Consider the following 26,291-nt stretch of genomic DNA (forward strand, 5'->3'; position numbering starts at 1 on the left):
CCCAAGACATGAGCGAAAACCAGGGTTGAGGCTGGTGTTGTGTGTAACAGGACACAAATCCATTGTGATGTTCTGCTTTGATTTGTGATCGCCGTGACTCACAAGTGCCAAAGCTTGGATGTTATTTTCTTAGAGATGTAGTGGAGAGGTTTTGGTAGTCAATAATAAATACAGAGATAAAGCAAAAGCAAAGGGCATGCCTTCAGAAGACCTGCAGACTGATTTATTCTATGAAAGAATCATCCTGCTTGTTCAGAAAAGGGAAAAATAATCCAAAAGTTTAGTCGAGGAGGCTCATCCTTTTAAGCTCTCTGTCCCTTGGCCTTTTCCCCTTTACTCCCACATGCCTGTCAGATACATGGCATTTTTCATGTCCATCCCACAGTTTTCTTTCTAGCTAGCCTTCTGAAGCAGATGAGTTAAGCAGAACGTTTGATGTGGGGGGTTGCCTTGAGCTCAGAGTGCGCACTGACACAGAAACCAGCGGTGTGCTCGTGAGAGGATGCAACTGGAGAAGATGTGGAGCTTTAATATTAAAGCCACACTAAAACCTGGGTGACAGCAGTGGGGATAACAGTGTATTCCACTCCTGTGACTTCCTGCACAGGATGAAGAATTATCTCAGCCCACTCTGAGGTATGTAATTATTGCTATCCCCATCGTGCCTGAAATGGAATGTTAAAATTAAGTGTTACTACAGTGAATGTACTGAAAGCTGTTTCTACAGGTCTGTTACATCATTCCCACACAAACTACTGCAGTTGTAGAAGCTATTAATACCCTAATTTATAATTAATCACATGTAATGCCTGTACATGCTCTACAGGTGAGAGTGCTGCTCTCCTACCATTCACCCACTTTAGCATTTGAAGGTAGGGTGGGATTTTTGGTTTGTTGGTTGCAATTGTAATGAATTTAAAGGATTCTGTGGTTTTCTTTTATGCCAAGTGCAAACCTCAGACTATTGTATTCATTTAAAGAATAGTTTTTAATGTCAGCTGCTCTCAAGAACAAGGAACAGGAAGAGAATGCTGCTGATTTTGTCGAGAGAAAATAGTTTGGTGTTGGAGTTCTCTTTGGGGGGGGAAGAAAGATTTGAGAGTGAAATTTCACAGAAGAGGACCTTATGCATGGCGAGCAAAGGCAATTATTTGCCCTATTCAGAAAAGAAAAAACACCTGATGATTTATTTCTGGATGTGTTGTTGCATGCTTATTAATTTTCCCAGTCATTCCTACTGGAATACTGGAGCAGGAACTGGGAAGGTGGTGAGCAAGTCTCTTGCTAGGACATACCTACCCATCTAAATTTGCCCCATGCAGTTATCCATCCCAATTTCATTCATAATGCACATGCAGTGAAACAAGTGTGGAAGTCTAAGTTATGCTGAAAACATCTAGCCAAAGCTGTTGTGGGGTTTGGTGGGTTTATGGCAAACCAGAAGTAGAGCTATGTCCATGGAGGTGCAGCATTGCAAAGAATGTTGAGTGATTAGTACCTATGGTGAAAGAGGGCAGAGTTTGGATTTACTGAGGAGAGTGAGTGGATGAGGAGCTGAGCTGAAGTGATGGCACTGGTTCAGAAGATCTATTTTCATAGTGGTCTTCTCCAAGGGTGCTATCTTTGTAAGGAATGTTGCTTTAATATTTTAGAGGTGGGCTGAGTGCCTAAGTGAGATCAGATGTTGTTTGCCTGCTGGGGTGGTGTACTTGTTATCTCCTTTGCCACATTGATAGAGGCATTGGACTCTGAGCTCTGAAACTCCTGGGGACTTCAGGGCAGAGAGTGTTTCCTAGGTAGTTGTGTCTGAGTCAAGAAATCATGATTTTTTTTCTGTGCATGTGTATATGCATATGCTTATTTCCTCAAAACTTTGTGTTCTTGTCTGTCTCCCTCAAGTCCTGCCTGTTTTTGAAGTCTCAGCCAGGACCAAAGCGCCCCAGTGTGACCAGCGGCACTGGGTGGTCCAAGCTGAGATACTTGTCCACTCTGAGGCTGTGATGAGTGAAGGGATTTGATTTTAGAGCAGGTGGCAGTAAAAGAGAGCCAAGATAAGTTCCTTTATCTCACATATGCTGTGCTTTGAGTGCTGCCTGCTAGCGTTAGCTTGGCTCCAGAGAGAGACCATGCCTTGTCTTGCAGTGAGTGACCTGGCTGTGTTTCCACCCTTGGCTTTCCAGTGAGGTTTGTTTCTTTCTCTTTTCCTTCTCCTTCTGATGACGTTTTTATCACTTCTGTGAAGAGAATCTTTCTACATGTTGTGAAAACATCAAGGAAGCAAGAATCAATACTTTTCATAAGAACATCAGAAGTAAAAATAATACAATGAGTACTCTAATACCTCGGTGTGACACTAGCATTTTACATATGCATAACCTGTGTGTTCTAAATTCATGTCCTTCTATGTGAAAGTGACTAAAAACTCTGCTATTCCTTCTGAAGCGACTGCATTCCCTGCATGCATTTCATTCATAGCCCTCTATTCCCTTGGTACATATAAAGCAAAATGAATTGGATATCTTTTTACATCTTGCTTTGACTGTTCTCTAGTGGCTCTGCAAGTTGCCTCTTTCTGTCTTTCTGCTAAATAGCATTTAAAGGCTGTAGCACAGTGGGACTTCAGTGTGTAAGAAAGCTTTCAGGGCATTACAGTGTCTGAAGCTGCAGACCCCCTGAAGCATCAAAACCTATCTCCACTATGCTGTATGTGCCTTCTGCTTAGAAATGTGTGTATTGTTCAAACTGTCTCTGAACAAAATTGTGCTGAATGGGAATGAAGAACTGATGCTTCTTTTTATAAAGCTTCTCTCCTAATCTCTGTAATTTGAAACTAAAGACTTCGAACAGTGGGCTGGAGATTGTTCTGCGAGATAAATCCCTTGCATCACATAACCCTGACAACTCCCCAGTTCCATGAAATTAATAACAAATGGATGAGAAGATAAGCAAAAGTAATGGGGAGGTTACATTTTTGTGACAAAGGTTTATGGCCATACTGAATCTCATGTTCAGTGATACCCCTCCTCCTTCTCCTCCTCCTCTTTGCTGAGTTTGTGTTATCAGATCTGAGCATTCCTCTATCTGAAGCTTTTCTGTGGAGATATGATGAATGGCAAACACAGCTATGTGCCTCCAAAGAGCTGCTGTGAGCAGCTCTCCAACCGCCAGCAGAACTCTACAAGCCCGGACCTTACTCTTGCACCCTGTACATCCACTTTCAGTACATCTGCTGGTGCTGTATGTTGGAACATTGAACAATGCTGCTGGAATCCCAGCTCCCTGTCATCTTAAAATTGTATGGTAATTTAGTTTGGGAGCAGTCTCAGAGTATCCCCTGGGCCAGCTCTTTCCATAAAGCAGCTTTCAACAGGAGGCTCTGGGACACGATTGGTTGAGCCTTGAGTGTCTCCAAAGGTGGAGATGCCACAGCCTGTCTGGACAATCTGGACTACCCATGTTGTGAACTTTTTTTCCCTGGTATCTAATTGTAATTTTTCATATTTCAACTTGTGTCCATTCCCTTTGACCTGTATTTTAATCCAGCCTGCCACCTTCTCTTAATCTACTAAATTAGCTTGTGAATAGGTATTAACAACAATAATAAACTTCTTACAGATTACCTCTGCTTGCAGATCTGTTCCAAAATATGCCTTGCAGTCAGCAGTCAGCACAACTGTACAGGATGTTTTATCAAAATGGAGAATGGAAAATGTCCTTATCAAAGTGGAGAATAAGCTCCTTCTGAGACTCCAAAGGTGTGTTTGGAGCAATGAACAGATTTACATTCAAACTCCTCTTATCACAATGGAGAATGGAAAATGTCTTATTAAAATGGAGAATGAGCTCCTTTTGGGACTCCAAAGGTGTGTTTGGAGCAATGAACAGATTTACATTCAAACTCCTCTTATCAAAATAGAGAATGAGCTCCTTTTGGGACTCCAAAAGTGTGTTTGGAACAACGAACAGATTTACATTCAAACTCCTCTTATCACAATGGAGAATGGAAAATGTCTTATTAAAATGGAGAATGAGCTCCTTTTGGGACTCCAAAGGTGTGTTTGGAGCAAAGAGCAGATTTACATTCAAACTTCTCTTATCAAAATAGAGAATGAGCTCCTTTTGGGACTCCAAAAGTGTGTTTGGAACAACGAACAGATTTACATTCAAACTCCTCTTATCAAAATAGAGAATGAGCTCCTTTTGAGTCTCCAAAGGTGTGTTTGGAGCAATGAACAGATTTACATTCAAACTCCTCTTATCAAAATGGAGAATGAGCTCCTTTTGAGACTCCAAAGGTGTGTTTGAAGCAATGAACAGATTTACATTCAAACTCTTCTTTCTTGTACATTCTGAAAACTGGTTTGGGGGTGCTCACATAAGACTGAGCTGCTCAATGAATCAAAGTCTGTTGTAGTGCAGAGCAGGTTATAGAACGTGAAAGTTGTGAAGGATCACTTAAGGTCCCTGAATGGCAAATAAATGATTGTTACACTTTGGTTTGGGTCTTCACACTTAGAGATTAAAGTGAAATAGTGACCTGTCAATGTCAGAACCACACTTCTGATGTGTTTGTGAAGTCTCTCTGGTCATTCAGCCTGCAGTCTATAGTGTGATAGAGCTGGACTCGGCCATAGTATTCTCAGCATAATTACTCACAGAGAAGCATGTATTTTATCAGCAGCATTTAGTTTTTCCATTTTATCACAAATAACTTGAAAATCCAAGTTATCCAGGCTCTGTTGCTGCAGCAGTATTGGAAATGGCTTGGGTTGATGGGACTTTCAGGGAAAAGTGCTGAATTTTCCTTCCACCTACAAAACTTTTCCCCTGCTATTTCTCAGCTTGTAATTATCTTTTCCTTTTTTTTATATATATATGTGTGTGTGTGTGTATCTGTTTTATTAATCAGAGATCAGGGAAAAAAATAGGAAAGAAGATAAATCTACAAAAGGCATGTTCCTTCTATCCAGAATTTTAGTCAGTGCTTTTTCAGTCACTATTTTTTCAGTCAGTTTCTGTTTAACTAAGTAGGTGAACAAGGCTTTAAGATTATCAAGAGTGTTGCTTAATAATAATCACTTCAGAGCTATTGACTTGATTGCTTTTCTGAATAACAAAATAATATATAGTAGTTTGGAAGATTTTGGTGTCTTTCAACTAAGCTTTTTGTTGGGTGAGGGCACAATGAGTTATGTATTCGTTATGAGTTAAGGGGTTGGGAGGAAGAGGAATATTCTCCTAAAGGGCTACCTGACATTTTGGCAAGTACATAGATTGTTCCACATACTCTGGACACCTCTCCCCAAATTCTTTGGCTTTCCTAAAATCCCTGGATTTTGAGGTTTGGGGATTTTTTTCAGTATGTTAGGACTTTATGGGAATGCTTGGCCCATAGTCTGAATTAGATTTAGAGGCTGGAATGTGATGCTTCACATGCCTGTTTCTAGAGCTTGAGCAGTTTGCTGAGATGACAGAAGCGATCCCAGTGGTTTTTGTTGGCAGTGGAAGGCACACTGAATAGTTCAAGCAAACAGAACTGATATTAAATAATACAGAAAAATAACCACTGTGAAACTTGTGAGACCTGAAGCATTTTTCAGGAGTTTTTCTGCTTTGTGATTTGCTTCTCAGATGTAAAATTTTCTCAGTGCTTGAAGAGACCTGGTATATATCTGTTGCTCTTATAAACCTGAAGAATCTCATGTACTTTTTTTTTCAAGAGAGCAAAGATGCTTATTTTAATGTTACAGCTAGGGCAGCCACCTTTGCTGTTACAGCAAAAGAATAACAATTTACTTTTATATTATCCTCTTTCATCCTGGGCTGCGCAGAAGCTTCTCTCTTTTAACACCAGCCTTCTGAAGCTGAGAAGTCTGTAAGGAGGAGATGAAATTTCAAATCATTATATTCTTTAGATAGATCATGGAGACATGTTCTGCTCTTACATGCTGGTTTTGGTGGAAAGGTAAGAGTTAATGTGTTTGCAGCCCATCTGTTGGGTTGTTCCAAATGCAAAGCAGAGGCAAATTGTCTCACAAACCAAACCTCTCTGTGTGATAATTATATTCAGAATATCACCACTGCTGACACTGCCTGGGTCCAGCAGCAAGCATTATTAAGTGTATGGGCTTGTATATAGTACTCATAGACACAATAGGGTTGTTCTGGTGGAGGCTAAGACCCATGTGTTTTCATTTAGATAGTTTTCAGTAAGCTTTTAAACCTTGTTAAATACCTTGCTAAGCCTGGTTTTGAATGATCAGTTGGGAAACATCATACTTAAAACACTGCTCCATTAAATTCAGATCTCTTGTAGAGACTGAACCAGGTGATTGGAAAGAAAGAACTGGGGTTGGAGTGGAAGCAGAAGCCCAGATTCAAAAGTTAGAAACCAGTTGACAAAACTCTGTCATTCTTGGAGACACAGGAAAGAAGAGGCAGAACATGGTTCAGTGTGGTTGATAATGGGGTTCAAGGTATTTGTATGGTGTGCTGTAACTCTGTGAATGTTGTCACAAAGGAAATGATGATTTCCTCAAGAAAATCTTCCTATGGGTTAACCTTGCTATAGAAGTTTTTCCTTTCCCAAGAATATATTCAAAATGTGCTATATTAGGGATGAAGTCCCGTGGATGTAAGGGTAGGATTTCTTTTTAGGATCCTTTAAGGCACTCTGCAAGGTGTTTAGAACCTGAAAATCTGGAGCTGAAACACTCCTGACCGAGGACTTGACTGTCTCCCTATTGCACTTCTAAGGACATGCTGTTATCACTGCCTGTGGAACGGAATACGTAGACACATCTTAACCACATACATTTGCAGTACCTCCAGAGTTCATTAATGACATCTGCAAAGGCAGATGTGCCCATTATACCTGGGAAGGGCTAACATGCTCCAAGGTGACAGTTTCTGTTTTATTGTTATGTCATTCCCTTTATCTCAAAGTCTATTCAAAGAAGTATGGTGTCCATATCTTCAGTACTCTTCGAGGAAACTTTCAGGTCTCAAGTTTCTGCCAGGGAAAAAAGCATCTTTTCCCTACTCCACTTGTCACAAAAACTCCTGGTGAGGTCTTCAAGAAAAAGCTGTTAGCTGCATGGTTTGCTTTATGCAGTTGTCAGTAACTGATAGTTCTGTATTTCTGAGGTTAGAGTGGAGCATCTATCCTAGGTAGCTAAATTAAAAACCTAGTGTGTGTATATAATTTCTCCAAGGGATGATCAACTGCTTCGCCTTTAGGCTTTTTGCTTTGGCTCACCACTGTCTTTACTGGTATACAGGGAGAGGAGCTTCCTAATTCAGACACTTAAGATAGTTGTCATCAATTATGCTGTTTGAAAACAGTCATATGTCAGTATTTCCTAGTATCTCAACAGTTTGGCATCTTGGTGTTGGAAGTTTTAGTGGATAAAACCACTTCTTGTTTCCTAGTCTAACCTGTGCTCCAAAACTAAATGATCTTCATGTCTGAGCCCTGTCCCCAGTGAACAATAGTCCCCATTACAAAACCACCAAGAAAGCATGAATCTGATTCTTTCTGCTCAGGGACACTCAGACCCAGTCAGCATGAGGCACAGTTACCTCACACCCCTGGGAGTGATTTTTCTAGGTGAAGATTGAGGTCATCCATGAGGCAATAGGGCAAAGCATCTCTTGTGAAACTGGTCACCATCAGCCAGGCAGAGCTGTGCTGTTGCTGCTGCTGCTGCAGGCTCATTGCTCACTCTGGTTAAGAGCTTTTGTGATCTGGACTCTCTAGTTTCAGCCCACCTTGGTTACACCTGCCTTTATCTTAGAGTGTTTTTAGGAGATTATTTATTGGAAACAATACCTTAATGCAGGTGAATTCCTAGTTCAGCTATGATTAACCGTTTTGCCTTTAGTTAGAGCTGGGATGTGGCTGTGATTGCATGGAGGTGCTAACCAATAGGTAAATACACTCTCTATGTTCATTAATGCTTTGTTGACTGTATCACCTATTCATTAAGATGATTTTCCCAGAGTTAGTCTGACAGCAAAGCTGGAAGACCTTAAGTGGCTGTCACTTTTGTGCCAAATGAATTAAAGCAAACAATGCTCAGCACTTCTCAGCAGATCAGTGCTTGGTTGCAGCTGGTTCATACCAGGTTAACGAGTCAAAGTATCACTTTTCTTTTTTTAAAGCACAATAACACAGTTTAGATTATTTCATACCTGTGCTGAATTAACTATGAGTGCAAATTCAAATTAATCTAAGTGGTTTTATTTCATCTGCTGTGTAAATAAGCCTTAAAGCTCTAATGATTACTGAGCAGGGAAGGTGACTTAATGGAGAAGTGAATACAGAGTTATCTGTCTGAATCTGCACAGAGCCTGGAAAATACTTGGTCAGTTACAAGCTTCCTGCAGATTTCACTGATAGCTTGTTCAGCTAGGATCATTAACCTCTGCTCCATTAGTGGTTATCTTGTCAGTGAAGACTAAAAAAGGTAGATCATAGATTTATACTATCTGACTTGGATAGCATCTCACTAACCTCTAGCCTAGACCATATAACCGTATTATATAATTATTATTATTCATTCCTGGAAGTTGGTCATAAAACAGGTCAAAGAGGTTGCTCCACAGGTCAATTTTTCCTTTTCTTTTCATAACATGGCTGGTACAAACAGGGAATGTGTTTTCCAAAACAGACATTCAGGAGCAAATTCCCTGAGTTGAAGAGATGATCATAGAATCATAGAATCAACCAGGTTGGAAGAGACCTCCAAGATCATCCAGTCCAACCTAGCACCCAGCCCTATCCAGTCATCTAGACCATGGCACTAAGTGCCTCATCCAGGCTTTTCTTGAACACCTCCAGGGATGGTGACCCCACTACCTCCCTGGGCAGCCCATTCCAATGCCAATCCCTCTCTCTGGCAACAACGTCCTCCTAACATCCAGCCTAGACCTCCCCTGGCACCACTTGAGACTGTGTCCCCTTGTTCTATTGCTGGTTGCATGGGAGAAGAGGCCACCCCCCACCTGGCTACAACCTCCCTTCAGGTAGTTGTAGACAGCAATGAGGTCCCCCGTGAGCCTCCTCTTCTCCAGGCTGCACACCCCCAGCTCCCTCAGCCTCTCCTCATAGGGTTTGTGTTCCAGGCCCCTCACCAGCTTTGTCACCCTTCTCTACGTAGATGTAGAGGGAAGGAGGAGTGCACCTCTGAGATGGACACTGCTGGGAGGAAGTTCTTCAGAGTCCAGGAGCTCTATCAGCATGTGCTAACAACCAGCTTGTACCCACCAAAAGAGAATAGTGAGCTGCCTTCTGAAGGCTTCTGCTCCTGCCTGCAGACTGGGGTGGCTACAATGCATCTCTTACCTTCAGCTTACGTTTCCCAGTTTTGAGTTTTCTTCCATAACTACAAGGAATAGAACTGGTATAATTTTGAAACACTTAGAAAGCTGAGACTGAAACTTTGTCTTGTGGCCTGTGCCACAAGCAAGCTCAGCATGAAGATAATAGAGAGCTGCTGGAGCAGTGGGAGAAAAAGGAGCCTTGACCCAGCAGTGTGCACAACTTTATTATTATACCTTAAAGGATTTGTCAGCTGGGGGAGATGTCATGTTTGTTTTGGGTACCTCCACCCTTTGCTCTTCTACCTCTTCATCCCCCAAACCTCTGTGTAAAAGCCATGGCTCTGGTACACCTTGGTGAGGTGAGGAGTCTCATTTGGCAGCAGAGGTTTCTAATCTTCTCTCCATTTGGGATGTATTTTAATGGCAAAGCTTTGGCCCACGTTTAAAGTTCGGGGGTTTAAAATGTTGTTGTACCATCTGACCTCATCATGCTTTTTGGACCATTTAAACCAAATTTGAGTGTGTCAAAGGTACTAAGCCCAAGTGAATATTGTGCAAATGAGCAGCTGTGAAGCTGAGAGAGTGTCTGACAATGCTCCTGCTCTGGGGAGGCTTACCCCTGACTTCACATGGGAAAATGATTCTGTGAGAGGGATCAGGGAACACCAGTCTTTGGGTTCTGCTATTTCTGGAACTACTTGTTTATTCTTAGAAATCCTTTGAGGGTACTTTTGTAAACTGAGCATCTACTCTGTGCAAAAGTGCCTAGATGGTCTGTGACAAGTGATGTATTACTTTGTTTGGTTGTCCACGATCGCAGCATGTTCTGGCTCCCCTCATAAAACTCTTGGGTTTATTCTTTCTTTCTTTCTTTCTTGTCTTTCCCAAGATTTCTTTTGACCTAGCGGAATATACTGCTGACGTTGATGGGGTTGGCACTTTGAGGCTCCTTGATGCTATTAAGACCTGTGGCCTTATTAGTTCTGTGAAGTTCTACCAAGCCTCCACCAGTGAGCTTTATGGAAAAGTGCAAGAGATTCCGCAGAAGGAGACCACCCCTTTTTACCCAAGGTCGCCTTATGGTGAGCATCTCTGCTGGTGTGTGTAGTGTCTGTCTGCCTCTCCTCCCGCTCCTGTCTCGGGGCTGAAATCACTGGCGTGTGAGATGAGGATGACGAGAGAGCTCAAGTGACTAGACATGTTGAGAGCCAGAACTGTATGAATTAGTGGAGAAAAAGTATTTGCTGCCATTGCCTGAGGGTTGGAAATTAGCATCTCACTTCATAAGACCGCCTTCATTTAGCCTGGAGGTAGAGCAGGGAGGGGGGTGGCTCTTCCCTCAAAAAAAGGGCTGTGAGATACCGCTGGAGTGATAAGGTTTCATATTTTTTTTGTTGCCTGAATGAAGAAATCCCAAGAGCTCACTTCCTCCTTCGTGAACTTGCATGAAATTTGAAGCACGTATGAAAGCGATGTGCGTGGAGGACTTTGGTGATAAAGTTTCAAATCAATTTGGAGTGTTAAGGCAGCAGATTTTCGCTTTCCTCCCTCCAAAGTCCTTTTTTGGGGCTTTTATTAGCAGAGGTCACCATAGTGGCCTATTTCACACGCTCTGGCTGTGTTAATTATGTTGTAAAAGAAAAAGCGCTGTGCTTGAGTGTGTGTCTAAGAAAACAAGCAAGAAAGTGCCCAAATGCTTCCTGGCCAGCTCAGAGGCTGCACAGTAAAAGAGCATTTTCCTGTTCAGCTGCTGGTTATTGAGTTGGGTGTTTTTTTCCATGTGAAATGTGACACACAGAAGGAATGAGTCAAATTCTGATGCTCTGGGCTGTGGAAGTGTGGACTCATCCTGTGTGAAAGTGCTGGGGGGGCTGTGTGTAAGCAGAGCGGGTATCCTAACGCCCCATGGTTCTCTTTGCAGGAGCAGCAAAACTCTATGCCTACTGGATTGTGGTGAACTTCAGGGAGGCCTACAACCTCTTCGCTGTCAATGGCATCCTCTTCAACCACGAAAGCCCCAGGAGAGGTTAGCAAACCCGTGTGAACTCGTTCCCAGTCCTGTGTACATCTGACTGGAAAAATGAAACAATGCATTCACAGGTTTCACTTAAACTTGCCAAAATTCTGCAGGGAGAGTGTCAGGACTTGTGGCCTGGCATTCTAGGGAGCATCCTGGCAGTCCCAGAGCTTATGAGGAGAGGCTGAGGGAGCTGGGGTTGTTTAGCCTGGAGAAGAGGAGGCTCAGGGGTGATCTTATTACTGTCTACAACTACCTGAAGGGACATTGTAGCCAGGTGGGGGGTGGCCTCTTCTCCCAGGCAACCAGCAATAGAACAAGGGGACACAGTCTCAAGTTGTGCCAGGGTAGGTATAGGCTGGATGTTAGGAAGAAGTTCTTCCCAGAGAGAGTGATTGGCATTGGAATGGGCTGCCCAGGGAGGTGGTGGAGGCACCATCCCTGGAGGTGTTCAAGAAAAGCCTGGATGAGGCACTTAGTGCCATGGTCTAGTTGACTGGCTAGGGCTGGGTGCTAGGTTGGACTGTATGATCTTGGAGGTCTCTTCCAACCTGGTTGATTCTATGATTCTACAGAACAGCAGCTTGCTCTCTCGAGTGTTGCATGGCACTTTGTTTGCCTCTGATCCTGAAGAAAGGCTGGTGTGTCAAGAGACAATTAACATCATTATGTCCCTGAGTTTTCTTTCTCTCCTGATAATAAGTTCCAGTTAAAATGACACATAAAAGGCCAGTTTTCCAAACATTTAGTTGTGCAGCTGCATAACAGATGCAGTTTCAGGCGGGACTTGTACTCAGGATTTTTACTTGCATATAAATGCCAAATTAAGAGGCAGAAATAAGACACCCTCCACTCCCCCCCACAAATTCATAAGGCTAATGAGCACAGCCTGGTGTATATTGAAAAATGTGTGGATTATGGCCCATACCTTCTGACAAGGTGGCTTTTAACACAGGGCTTTAAAATGCCATTCTGTTTAATCCTCGGTAGCAATGCGGCTTGAACTCCACTTAGCCATCCCCTTTCCTCTTGCAGTACTTCATGAACAATTAAAAGTGCTATTTAGTTTGAGTGAGAGTCCATGATTGATTAAAAGTCTTTGATAAAGAGACAGTTTTCCTCTGCCCTTGAAGTACTGAGACTGCAGAAAACACTAGAATTAAAGAAAGCTGCATGGAAAGTGCAGAAGCCTTTTATTGTGGCCTGTTTCTGAAGGAAAAACAAATTCAAGTTTTACAGGAGTGTGTTTATGTAAGTAATAGTCTGGTGCAAAATATAGTTGTTCTTTAAATCAGACTTACAGATATTAAGTGATATTTATACATATTATTATATGCAATACAATGCCATAATGGTGGCATTGCTATTGAAACCCAAAAAAGGCCAAAAAGGGCTCAATGTCAATGGGATTTAACTATTGCACTCAGTCTTTGTCAAACCTCATGGGATAGGCAGCATTTAAAGTAAATGTGCATCAGATATTTGGTGGTAAAAGGCACAAACTTGAGCACAGGAAATTCCACCGAAGCATAAGGAGGAACTTCCTTTGCTTCGAGGGCAGTGTAGTGCTGGAACAGGGTTCCTGGAGAGGCTGTGGAGTCTCCATCTCTCTCCACACGGATACCATCCTGTGCAACCTGCTCTAGGTAAACCTGCTCTGGCAAGGAGGGGTTGGACTTGATCCTCAGAGGTCACTTCCAGTCCCTATCGTCCTGTGATTCTGTGGTGGTAGTTGGTTCAGTGCTTCACAGGAGCAGGTGACTCGAGTTCAGAATTGCCAGACAACCAAATTCTCTAGATTGTTTCATTTAGGAGCCCTGATGCTTTGCTTTCTATCAAATGATTCACTGAGATGTATTCTTGGTGCACTGCAAACTGATGTGCAAATGCTCTGAGCTACCCTTACGCATTTAAAACATTCTGATCCTGATAAAGGATGAGACAATATGCAATGGCTTGACATGATTTCCAGCAACACTAAGGAGATGGAAATTCTAGGAACACATTTACAGTATGTGCTGTCTCTCTGTAGGCTTGTGCCATTCTGAAAGAGGAAAGGTCCAGTGCTCACTGCCTTTTTGATCCCTCTGACATTTGTCCCGGCTTTGACACCCTGAAAACAAGCTTCCAATCCGAAGTCTCTTTTCAGCACCTTTAACGTCCCTATGGACAGCCCAAGTCTGTCCTTTGAAGTCCCAATGTGTGCTTTTGCCTGTCTGTATGTGGTGGAGGCAGTTTTAACCCTTTATGCCACAAAGAGAAACCTCTTAGAAATGGTTATGGTGGCTTTATTAACTTTAGCAGGATTACATGCCATGAAAGCAACTGTAACCACAGCTCAAGACCTCTTTCCTAGTGTTTCTAAGGGGGAAAGTATGAAAATCTATACAGAGGAGAAGACAAAAGAAAAGAAGCTTTGATGTTGTTTCTTAATAGCAATTCATCACTTTCCTAGTGATTTTGAAGACTGAAAAGGTGATTTGGGAGGAAAAGAGGATTTATTTAACTGGGATTTCTAATTCCTGTGCAGAGGTGGTTACATTTTTTTTCAGGTGTCTTACCTATTTTTTTTGTGTTTCATTTTAATGTTACTAATTTCAGAGATCCACAAAGGTGTGTTATACTGTAGGAATGAACAGGACATGTATGTGGTACATGCACTGTGGGCTGTGATTGAACACAATGTTTGTATGGGGAGAATCAGTACTAGGGGTGAAGCGTGGTGACCTTCAGTTGTCTGCTGAGTGGCTGGACACTAAGGCTGTGTTGAAGAGACAACTTTAAAGCATTTCCTTCATGATCTCTCTTCAGACAACATTCAGATATTGTGCTGCTGGGGCTGGTGAAAATGAGAGCTGTCTTATCTCAGGAGTTGACTCCTTCAGGGGCATTTAGGAGTATACACTTCTAACTTCAGAATACCAGTCTTTTCCTAGCCTTCCTGGCTTTAACTGGCAAAGAGCACCAGCAGTTAATGCCATGTAGACTGTACAATAGTAGGGAAGTCTACACAGAGTTCATAAGTGCAAAGAACTGGGAGGGTCTAATATGAGAAGTCTCCCATTTCCCAAAATTACCAAGGCTCACTTTGAGAAGTTTGATATTCTATTTTCATCTTGCTCTGGAAGAGAAAGGCTCTAAACAGGAGCTGCAAATCTGAACGCTTAAGTTGACTACACAAGCTCATCTTTGAGTCTGGTGTTTTCTGTTCTGATAGCCACAGTGACTATATAAAACCCACCAGTGATGAATTCCAGGTTGTTCAACCCCACTGTCTGAGCTTTGTATCTTAATTTGGGAATAGTACAGCATTATTAAATGGCAGAAGTACTTGGGTTCATGCTCAGGAGATAAATGTGTATGTATCATCAGAGTATATAATCTAAAAGGGAGCTAAATGAATGGTTAAGCTGCTTGGAGCCTTTCTGTAGTATTTTCCTTTCTAATTTTTGCTTTATTTTATGCCTACTGCCTTTCACTCCTTAGTTGCTTTCATAGTTTTATGAGATGCAATAGTCACTTTCTGACCAGCACATGCTTTTCAGGTTGCATGAATCAACACAGCTGCAGCAAAGTGAGTAGAGTTTCATGCATTTATGACACAGCATTCCATGAAAGATAGTGTAAGATAAGCATCATTTGCTTGCTTTAGGGACAAGGCCTGTGTTAGCAGCACACCTTACTAAAGCTGATTTCTTCAGTTATTTTTATGCAGGTATAGAGAAAGTGTTTATTGATCTATGGCAGTGCCACAAGAGAATGGGATCTGCCCTGTCTGAAACTTGTTTGCTGCTCAATTATGACACTATCTGAGTAGCGAAATGCTCTCTGCAGTGGTAGGAAGCTATGAGCTACCAACCAACAAACCAAAAACAAATAAGCAAAAGAAAACCTACACAACTTGTAGAGAATGCTGCATCCTTTTTTGTCCTTTCATTTTGAAGCTTGTGTGACGTCAGCATTGTATTGAGAGAGTGATTTGCCATTGGAATGGGCTGCCCAGGGAGGTGGTGGAGGCACCGTCCCTGGAGGTGTTCAAGCAAAGCCTGGATGAGGCACTTAGTGCCATGGTCTAGTTGAGTGGCTAGGGCTGGGTGCTAGGTTGGACTGGATGATCTTGGAGGTCTCTTCCAACCTGCTTGATTCTATGATTCTATGAATACTCATTTACAGATTCAACTCAATGTGTAACTTCTGTTTTCTTAGAGACCACATTATGGGGTACCACATAGGGTAGGTGGTAGCCACCACATGGCTGGTGGCAGTTAAACATGGCTTCCAGTATTACCAGTGTGTAAATATCTGCCCTGTAGCAATACTGGAAAGGTATTTCTGTTCAGTGAGATGACAGTTTTGACAGTAGAAGAGTGAGGCAATTAGCAAGTCTCATTTTCAGGAAAGCTGGAGCTCGATCCAAGCCTTTTTTCACACCACTGGAAAGATTCCTGTTTGGCTCTGCATCTCACTAATACCTCCTTTTCTGAGCAAGAAAGCAAGATACTTGTTGACAGCGTCATTTATTTCTTCCCAGACAAGCCCTTCATTTTTTTCCCCCCACTCAGTTCTCTGCGAGACAGTTTCTCAGTTTTACAAGATGTGCCTTTGGATGTTCAAGATAACTTTCTGATTTGGTTAACCACTTCACTGCTTGCTTCATCTGATCTTTATCTGCCAAGATGTACAAACATGTACAGCATGTTTCCTGACACAATGCAGCAGCAGGTTTGTTTGGTTTGGTTTGGATTTTTTTTGTTTAGTTGTTTTTTATTTGTTTGTTTGTTTGTTTTTTTCCTAAGTAATAAATTCTTTGCCTCCACACATGACACTGTTGCATAGATCATTCAGGAGGGACTTTTTGTTTGTCTGTTAGAGCCATGGTAAAGCACTTGTCATCAGGCCATCGCTCTGTTGCCAGAGGGAAAGGATACAACTGCTCATTTCTGTGATCCTTTCAGCTGGGGAGGAAATGGCTAGGTGTTAGAGTGGATGCTGTCAGAGTGGATGTAAGAAGATTCAACTGAAAATAAGTCATTTAAAGAGAGTTAATTGCTTCTGTTGTGCATCTGGATCACAGGTTTGTCAGGGGGAAGAGGGTAGCAGGTTCTCTTAATGTAAGTATGCCTTTTGAATTGATGTTGCTTGTTGTTACCTTTTTTTTTGTAGCAACCTTGCAGCCTTCCTTTTGCCTCTGTTTCATAGAGAAGGCAGAAAGCAGATGGTGACATCTGCTACTGACTTTCACAAGCAATCCCTACAATCCCCGCTGTAACAGCTGCTTCCCTATAGAGATGTAGCCAGTATCTGCCAGATTTCCCTCTCTCATTCCTTTTTCGAGGAGATGTGCTAGTTTGAAGCAAGCTGGAATGTTTTGGTAACAGAACTAGATAACGGGCAGTGAAATGAAAAACAATTGTGTCTACTTCTCTCACAGTCATGCTGAGAACTCTGGGAAGAAGAAAGACTTTTTCTCCATTTTGTTTCTCTCTCTTGCTTTTGCCTTAGACCTGGTCACATCTCATTAACCCTGCTCCTACTAACCTTGCTCCCTAACCTCTTGGCTGCACCTCTTTTCTTCCTGAGAACTGGGGTAAGGTTGAGAGGGCCGGGGGGAGGTGTTGGGGTGGTTTGAGAGCCCCTCCTGGGGACTCAGGTTTCTGGGAGGGGAGTTGTGCTTTCATATTGTTTATCCTTTGTATATTTCTGTATATAATTGTATATAACTGTATATATTGTAAATAGCTGCTTGTAAATTCTGCTAGCTGTAAATAAATTGCTTCATCTATATTCCCAGAGGCCGTCTGAGTTAGCTGGGGCAAATACAAAGTGTGGGAGGGGCGGGGTAACCCCCAAACCATCACAGGAGACAAATTGCTTATCTCCTTACACACTGTCTGTGCCAGAGGAGTTTGGTCTTTGGTCAACTTGGTACCTTCTCTTGCTGGTGCCCTTTATGTAGGTTTAGACTTGTGTGTAAGTGTGTAAAATAAACAGTTCAGAGCTCTGTCTCTTCCACTTAGCACAAAATTTCCCAACCCACAAGCCTATCTGACTAGAATAAGTCAGCAGAGTCTGGCTGACTCCTCGCTGGATGAAAAGAATGCTGGCGAGATTATCAGGGCTTGTCTGCCTGGCATGCTGTAGACACAATGGCTAGGTAACATGGCTAATGTTGAAGGAGTTACTCAGTTGTATGCTGCAGAACAGCCAAGATCTCTTCATGCTTTCTTGTCTGCATGTTTCAACAGAGAAAGCATGCAGTGTCCTGGAGACATGCATTCTTACAGGCTGTACTCCCTGCTGGGAGACTGATGCTGCAAAGCGATCCACGCAGGTGTTTTCTTATCTAGCAGACATCAGTGGGGTTAAATGTGGGCATTGGGGTCTGCTCCTACAGATGGATTTGCAGTACTATGGGCTGTAAAAATAGAGAACTGCCAGGTAATAATTCTCTGCTATTTTACCTAAGTACATGTGTATTCCCCTTGAAAAAGATCTGGCATTACAAAATAAGTGAGTTACACAGAATCACAGAATGCTCAGGTTGGAAGGGATCTCTGGAGATGTCCAATGCCCCTGCCAGAGCAGGATCATCTACAGGTTGCATAGGATGGCATCCAGGTGGGTTTTAAATTACTCCAGAGGAGGAGACTCCACCACCTCTCTGGGCAGCCTGTTCCAGTGCTCTGTTATCCTCAAAGTAAAGAAGTTCCTCCTTGTGTTTAGATGGAACCTTCCTGTGTTCAAGTTTGTGTCTGTTACCTCTTGTTCTGTCACTGGACAATTCACTTAGTTCTCCTGACACTGAACCTGACTTATCAGAGCACATCATGTTTACAGAGATTGGTCTAATTGTGAAGTTGCTAGGAAGTCATCTTAATCTTGAGCTGCCAGTATCACTATACTAGCCAATACTGGTGCCATCACACCAAAATACAAGACAGCTGCTTCTGCAACCTTCTGCTTTAAAAGCAGTGCTGGACTTGTGAAATGAGAACTGCAAGCTGGGAACGTTTCTGCATGCTCTTATCTTTGGGCATCCAGGCAGTCCTGGTCAGTGCCATGCAATTTGTCATGTAATGGAACAAAATAATCAGATACATGAAATGAATCAGGATATAAAAAAATCTTTTTATCTTATGAGTCATGGATGAAGGAAGGTGTTCTGTTGAGCAGTCTCACTCCTGAAGCTATTTTGATTCAGTCTTCCCAATGATAGCTTGTGGGAATCGCTCCCCAGTTGGAGAGGGACAGAGATCTGCTGGAGAGGGTCCAGCGAAGGGCTAGGAGGATGATTAGAGGACAGGAGGGCATGGCGTATGAGGAGGGACTGAGGGACCTGAGGCTTTTTAGCCTGGAGAAAAGAAGACTTAGAGGGGATTTGACAAATGTTATAAGTACCTGAAGGCTGCCAGGAGGTGGGGGGACAGGCTCTGCTCACTGCTCCCTGGGATAGGACAAGGAGCAATGGGTGTAAGTTGCAGCAAAAGAGCTTCCGCCTCAACACGTCTTTGCTGTAAGGGTCACAGAGCACTGGAACAGGCTTCCCAGAGAGGTCATGGTGTCTCCTTCTCTGGAGACTTTCAAGGCCTGTCTGGATGTGTTCCTCTGTGGTCTGTGTTAGATAGTATTATCCTGCTCTGGCAGGGGTTTAGACTTGATCTCCTTGTGTTCCTTCCAACCCCTAATATCCTGTGATCCTGTGATCCTTTCCATCTCTTGATTATTTTTTCTTTTCTATGACAAAGTAGCCCTGATTCTGTATTATCATCTGATGCACATTTCTAAGGTCTCTAATGATTTCATCTGAGTAGTTATTGATATATCTCCTACAAAAACTAAGCAATTTCTTGCCTGTGGGTTTAGATTTTTGAAGCAGCTGCATTTGTAACCCAGATCTCTCCTTGAGCAAATTATTCTCTTATCAGATACATCTTTTTGTCATTAAATCATGTGCTCCTTTGTGGCTTCTACTGTGTAGAGAAACAGGTGGATTACACTCTTTTCCCTGATTGATTTCAACTTTTCCTTTCTCTTTTTTAAATCATTAAAAAAAAAAGCAGGGAATTCTCACAGCTTACAGAATGTCAAAACTACTCCATTTGGAAAACCTTACTGTGGGATTCTTAATGCTTCTCAGGTTACAGTGTCTCAGTATTGATTTCTTAAACAGAATTTGCAGATTTTTTTTTCCTCTCTAATGAAATATCAGCCCAAAACTTTGAAATAAAATGTTGTAGAAGGTCTGGAAATGAGCAGTGGGAAACGGAGTGGTCAGAGTATGTAATGTTTTGATGGCTTGTCAAAGTGTCTATTAACTGGTAAGTTGTAGTAAAAATAGTCAGCATTTTTCTTTAAACCTGTTGGAGTTTTGCACCAAAAAGGAAGTGTAGCACATGTACACTTGTTTTATTTTTAGCATATTTAATGGTCCCCATAGACCATGCAATAGTTAAGAAAAGCAGAGCAAGACTGGTTTAAGAATAACTCAGTAACTGGGAACATGAAAGCTGGATTTCATGTAACACCAGCAGGCAAACCCTGTCTTTAATGCCTGCTCCTTAAAGTGTCGATGGTACCAAGGAGCTGGTATCAGCTTTTGTTGTGCTGGTGAATTCAAGATCTACTGCCAAAACTGTGTCAGAAAAGTAACCTTAGAAATAACAGGTCATGCCTCAATTTTTACTTGTGGCTCATAATGGTGCTTAAGAGAAGCATTATAATCTTTGACTGCACTTAAAGGAAAAATAAGCTCTTTGTTTTGAAATCACAGAGTGAAGCAATTCTGGGTTTGAGTTCATTAGTATGCTGCAGCCATTGCACAACTCTGGTCTGCTGGCAACTGAGTGAAGTGTCTCCTGTCACTTTGGTTCTACAGGTTCCTTCTGGGTTTGGTGGTGTGGTGATGTCATCTGGTTTGCCATCACATTTACAGACAGTGATAACAAGGCATCAACACCCATGAAGGAACCCACAGAGTCATCAGGGAATGTAGTCTCATTTTTTCCCAAATTATGCATGTGTGTGACTATGTGGATGACGCTTGGAAAGGGCTTCTGTGCGTGGAAATCTGATGGAAGTGTATTCAGTAATGTTTCTTCTAAGTGCAGAATAAATCAATCTGGACTTGGTGTTGTTTCTACTGATGAAAATCAGTTTAACAGTTAATACAAAAGGCTTGCTGCTGAATAAAATAATTCTGGGAGATTTAACAGTCTTTAAAACATTTTGGTTTTCTCTAGAGTACTAAGAGAAAAGTTAACTAAGGGAAAATGAGAACTGAGTGGGAAATCAGAGCATTAATCCTCATTGGATCAGTGAAAATGCCTCTTAGTATTCTGTAGCCTATTTGGAGAGAAACAGGCAGCCAGATGAGGTAGTAAGTTCTTTTTGAATGTTTCTGTCTTCTAATTATGCAGAGTATCATAGCTGTGATCCCACAGTTACTTACAGAGGCATCTCGATGCTCATGGGCTCTGACTCCCAAGTATGTTTCTATTGATCACAGGATGTTAGGGGTTGTAAGGGACCCAAAGAGATCATCGTGTCCAACCCCCCTGCCAGAGCAGGACAATACTATCTAACACAGGTCACAGAGGAACACGTTCAGACAGCTTTTAAAAGGAAAGTTACTACCAGATAAATTAATAATAGCTCAGTTGCCTTTATCAGCTTTTCAAACCTGCTGTTTAATGACAAGAGCATTCACGTGTTTCAAAGCACTGGGAGACTTCTGTAGTGAAAAGGTGAGGGTTCCACAGAAGAATCTCGAGACAGAAGCACAGTATTAATAGCTTCAAGAGAGTGTAATCACAGGATGTTATGGGTTGGAAGGGACCCAAAGAGATCATTGAATCCAATCCCCCTGCCAGAGTAGGACCATACAGTCTATCTTAGGTCACAGAGGAATGCATCCAGATGGGCCTTGAAAGTCTCCTGAGAAGGAGACTCCACAACCTCTCTGGGGAGCCTGTTCCAGTGTTCTGTCACCCTTACAGTAAAGAAGTTCTCCCTTGTGTTGAGGTGGAACCTCCTGTGATGCAGATTATATCCATTACTCCTTGTGCTGTCACAGGGAGCAAGTGAGAAGAGCCTGTCCACCCCATCCTGACACTCAGCCCTCAGATATTTATAGACATTTAATACATCTCCTCTCAGTCTTCTCTTCTGCAGACTAAAAAGCTTCAGGTCCCTCAGCCTCTCCTCATAAGGCAGTGCTTCAATCCCCTAATCATCCTCATAGCCCTCTGCTGGACCTTCTCCAGCAGATCCCTGTCCCTCTTAAACCGGGGAGCCCAAAACTGGGGTCTCACCAGAGCAGAGTAGAGGCAAAGCAGAACCTCTCTCAATCTGTTGGATGCACTCTTCTTAATGCACCCTAGGACACATTGTAATAATTCCTTATTTCTAAAAGCAGCAGTTAATTATGCAGTGATGTAGGCAGCAGCTACCTGGAAATATTTCCTTATCCTCAATTCCCTAAAGTAATGTTTGTGGGGAAAGCTGCTAAGTTTAATAAAATCCACTTTAAAATGAAAGAAAAAAGTTGTGTTTCCTGTAGTACGAGACAATTTGGGATGCTTGGAAAATACCAATAATTTAAAAGATCCATGTAAAATAGCATGAAAGAAAACCAGAAAATGTTTTTTGTTCAAATCTGCTTTGCCTTTGGCTTAGTTCAGCTCAGCTTGGTCACATCAGTGATTATTTCTCTGCCTTGGTGTTTCTGAATTGGTTCAAGATGAAAAATGCAAAGTTTTGAAGTGTAAAGTTATGTGATAAGAGAAGTTCCTCTGAGGAATTCTCTGTTAAACAATTATTCCAAGGCAATAATCAGGTACTTTAAGATTATTATCCAGAATGGGCAGAACCACTCCACAGGGACAGCAGAAGGACATGGTGGCCTATGAGGAGAGGCTGAGGGAGCTGGGGTTGTTTAGCCTGGAGAAGAGGAGGCTCAGGGGTGACCTTATTACTGTCTACAACTACCTGAAGGGACACTGTAGCCAGGTGGGGGGTGGTCTCTTCTCCCAGGCAACCAGCAGCAGAACAAGGGGACACAGTCTCAAGTTGTGCTGGGGTAGGTCTAGGCTGGATGTTAGGAGGAAGTTGTTGGCAGAGAGAGTGATTGGCATTGGAATGGGCTGCCCAGGGAGGTGGTGGAGGCACCTTCCCTGGAGGTGTTGAAGAAAAGCCTGGATGAGGCACTTAGTGCCATGGTCTAGGAGGCACTTAGTGCCATGGTCTAGTTGAGTGGCTAGGGCTGGGTGCTAGGTTGGACTGGCTGATCTTGGACGTCTCTTCCAACCTGGTTGATTCTATGATTCTTTGAAACCAGTCCTGCCTGTAAATTCATATCTCTATCCTTTGGGGTCAGTTCTGCCCAAGCTTGGCTCTGTGGGCTTTAACACCACCTGTCTGTGAGAAGGAAGACTGCTTCCTCAGCAGACTTGGAACAAACTTGATAAGTATCATCAGTTGTCCTCAACTTGTTGCTCCTTTAGGTTTTTTCCATAGGAGACCAGGTTAGATCTATTGTTATTGTCCGTCATGTAACACCGGACAACTCTGCAGCTGCTTGACTTTGGATTGAACTAGTGGTGGAAAAGAGGAGGGCTCTCTCTCAGATGAAATAACAAGTATGCTTGAGAAAATCATAAATAAGCTGTGGTTTTTTTTTAGTAGATCCATCTTGTATCATAACAATTGCCAAAGTGTTTACTCACGGGCGCAAAATACTTAGAGAGTCTCCTTAATCTCCAATTATTGTTGCCCTTTCAGCTTGACCTCTCTTGAAGTGTTTGATAAACAATTTGAAGAATAAATGAAGTATTAGAAACAGTTATTATAGAGTAGGCAAAGTTATTTGCTTTTCTTGAGTGAAGGGATATAATTTATAAAGAACTGATTCCACTCATCTGTTTTCTGGGTAGCCTGTGAGTTTACATTTACAAGGCAGAATAACAACCATGGAAGCCAAGTAGGATGCTGTAATGGTAGGAAATCCAATTGCCTTGTTTTACATCCATTTGTCTTGTCCATCCTTTCTGTCAGATGATCATTTGAGTCAAAAGCATTTGGAGAGATTTTCTTCCTTTGCAGTAATGAGAACCACAGAGACTTCTGTTCTGTGGGACATTCCTACTAGGTCTTTCCTACCTGCCAGTCCTTGTTATTATTGAGAGTTGCTTCGTTTAGTAGGTTTTATGAAGTGGTTCTGCCCAGCTTCATGGCTGTCAGTGAAGTTACGAGTCAAGAAGACTGGGGAGATGTAGTTCTGATTCAGTGAGGCTTAGCTTCAGTGAAGCTGTTTAAAGTGGGAATGTTAATGGGCAGTGTTTTACATTAGGAGTGCTCTTTTTGTATCAAAATAAACACACGGTGGAAAGCATCTCTGCCTTACTGATATTAACATATTGCTCCTGCCTTAATGTTTATTCACAAAGCTCAACACTAGGAAACTGCCTTCTGAGCCACAGAACCTACTGAAGAGACATTGGGTTTGGGGCTGTTTGACTCCAGTTCTGGCAGAGAAGAGACTTTTCTAGGAGGGAACGGCTGAAGGATTTCAGAAGCTCCCTCTGTAAGTCTGCAAGGCTTTCCCACCTCTGTTAGTATGTAATAAGCAGGGGTCCTGCTCAGAATCATCAAAACAATGGAACCTATTGGATACAACACAGCTGTAGCTGAGAAAAAAAGATGCTTCTTCCTCCTCTTAGGTAGATTTTCTGTCTCTTTTCCAATCTCCCTGTGAGGCAGACAGAGTGGAGGCAGTAGAGCAGCAGGGAAGAGGAAAGAGTGACAGTGACTGTCTATTCCATGCCGGAGGACAATTCTTTAGTGTCCCTTTGTAACTAGAAGACCATTTGTCAACCCTGTCATCTGCCAACCACAGTACTGCAGTCCCTGGAGAAGCTTCTCTTACTGCAGTGCCTTTGTTTTCCCAAGCAGATACAAGAGGAGGCATTGCCATTTCCAAGATCACTGAGTAAAGGAGTAGGGCAGGATGCTGTGGTAGACACATAGACAACTGCTTCTTCGTTTCTGATACTTCTAGCAGAAGCAGTGGGCTGAGGGACATGTTCATAATAGGCAGCAGGTGTCAGCATGATGTGATTCAAAGTCCTGCAGTAAATCTGAACCCTGCAGTAATTTTCCTGCAGGTCTAGCACCCTTAGAAAATATCCCTAAGACACTTCTGAAAGGATCTCTATCTTTCACAGTCTGAATTTTGAACTAATCAGCAATTTCTGGAGGTGAAACTTGGGTGGATTACCACTGGAAGAGATGGGGCCCTTGTTCAGAAGAGCGTGGTCAGAGGAAATCAGAATTTGGGAGATGGTCCTTTCCTTGCTGCATCTGGAGCCTATGGGGATGCTCTGGGAGTTTTGGCTTCAGCTCAGGGGAGGTCTCTTGTCACAAATGACATGTTAGGGTTGTGCATATGGGTACAGAACCCTCACACTTCCATACTGTATGGCATTTCACAGCCAGGAGATAACAGCCTGTAGCTGCTTAAAAACAAAAGCTACATTTCCCCTTTGTTTATATCTCACTACTGGACTGTTGGGTCCCTTTTGTTTATTCCTGCCTTGATCCTTCCAGGTCCATGTGTCCTGTAATTCAGGTAGGATACTCTCTGCCAGCTAGCCCTTGTACCTGAAATGCTGGGCACTCTAAATGTTCTTTTAAACCTCTCATGAATGATTGCCAAAAGGCGGTGGCTACAGCATCACCAACAAACGAAGGCTGTGTATGAATGGCCCTCTTTTTAAGCCCAGAATTCCTTTAAACTTGTCTGTTGGGTTTTGAGTACCTGCAGTTAAATGGTGTTGCTTTTGGCAGGGCTTGGTGAGCAAATGAGGCATAATCTCTCTGATCTCAGTAGTCTGGTCAGCCAGCCATGACATTCTCAGTGTCTTTTCTTTCTACACCCTGTCTGTAGCCCAGGCAGCTCTCAGTGGGGTTGCCAAAGATCACCATGTGCAGTGAAGCGGCAGATGGCAGGACAGTGGAAAATATGCAGCCTCAACCCCTGAGTTCATGTGGGGTTCAGGGTTAAATTTCAGTGGTTTCCCTCCCTGCTCCTCAAGCTCCTCCATGAACTGTCCTTTGAGAGATGAAGTCTTCAGCGTGCATTGGGAAAGGATTTAAAATGCTCTTTTGTCCAGCTTTGAAAGTGAGTGCTAGGCTGCATCAGGAAAATGAAGAATTCTGTGGCCATAGCAGTTGCAGCCTTCCTCACCTCCCAAAGACACTAGTGTGGGCATAAGAAATGAGCTAAATAAGAAAACATCCTGAACGCTGTGAAAAGAGTGGGGGAAGGAACACTGCAAACTCAGTAACTGTGTAAAGGCTGAATGAGGGGAACCTCTGCAAACTGAACTCAGACTTGTGCTCTGATAAATCCCATGTTTGCAGTTTTGTTTCCCCCCTTCTGCCTTATTCCTTGCATAGGATGGGGAGTTCTCACCATTACTGGAGGGTCAGCCTTGGACAGCAGGGAGTAGGAATGGGATTCTTCGACAGCATATTTTTTCCTATGCCACTTTCATGGCCACTCTTCAAGCCTTCCACTGAGTTAATCCCTTTTTCACTCTTCCAAGGTACTCCTCTCATTATTCCACAAATACCAAGATCCTTAACTTTCTGAAATTCCTGGGGAATGTTGACAGTTTATCCTCATTTTGGGGGGTGAGAAACTAAAGCATGAAAAAAAAAATCACCTACGTTGCTGAATTGATTGATGTACAGAACAAAACTCCTGCACAAGTGACTTTCTAAGCATCTTCTCAGAATTTTCTGATGCAAACAGGCTTTTATTCACTTTTCCATAGCAGCACTGGTCAGACCAAACTGTCAATCCATCATTTTTATTGCAGTTCATTATCTTTACTTAGCTTCAAATTCCGCACTTCCTCTCCTGCTTCATTCCTCACAGGACTCAGAGCAA

At 42.6% G+C, this 26,291-nt stretch overlaps 1 protein-coding gene across 5 annotated transcripts in view; it reads left to right on the forward strand.

The window, feature by feature from the left end:
* Window positions 1–26,291, forward strand: part of GMDS (GDP-mannose 4,6-dehydratase) — a 397,493-nt gene that overhangs the window by 110,587 nt on the left and 260,615 nt on the right. For all 5 annotated transcript variants that reach the window (XM_064161097.1, XM_064161098.1, XM_064161099.1 and 2 more), the window contains exons 5-6: window positions 10,214–10,406; window positions 11,246–11,350. In XM_064161097.1, coding sequence (XP_064017167.1) covers window positions 10,214–10,406; window positions 11,246–11,350 — 298 coding nt within the window. The remainder of the gene's footprint in view (window positions 1–10,213; window positions 10,407–11,245; window positions 11,351–26,291) is intronic.

This window comes from Pogoniulus pusillus, chromosome 21 (assembly GCF_015220805.1).
Source record: "Pogoniulus pusillus isolate bPogPus1 chromosome 21, bPogPus1.pri, whole genome shotgun sequence".
NCBI lineage: Eukaryota > Metazoa > Chordata > Aves > Piciformes > Lybiidae > Pogoniulus > Pogoniulus pusillus.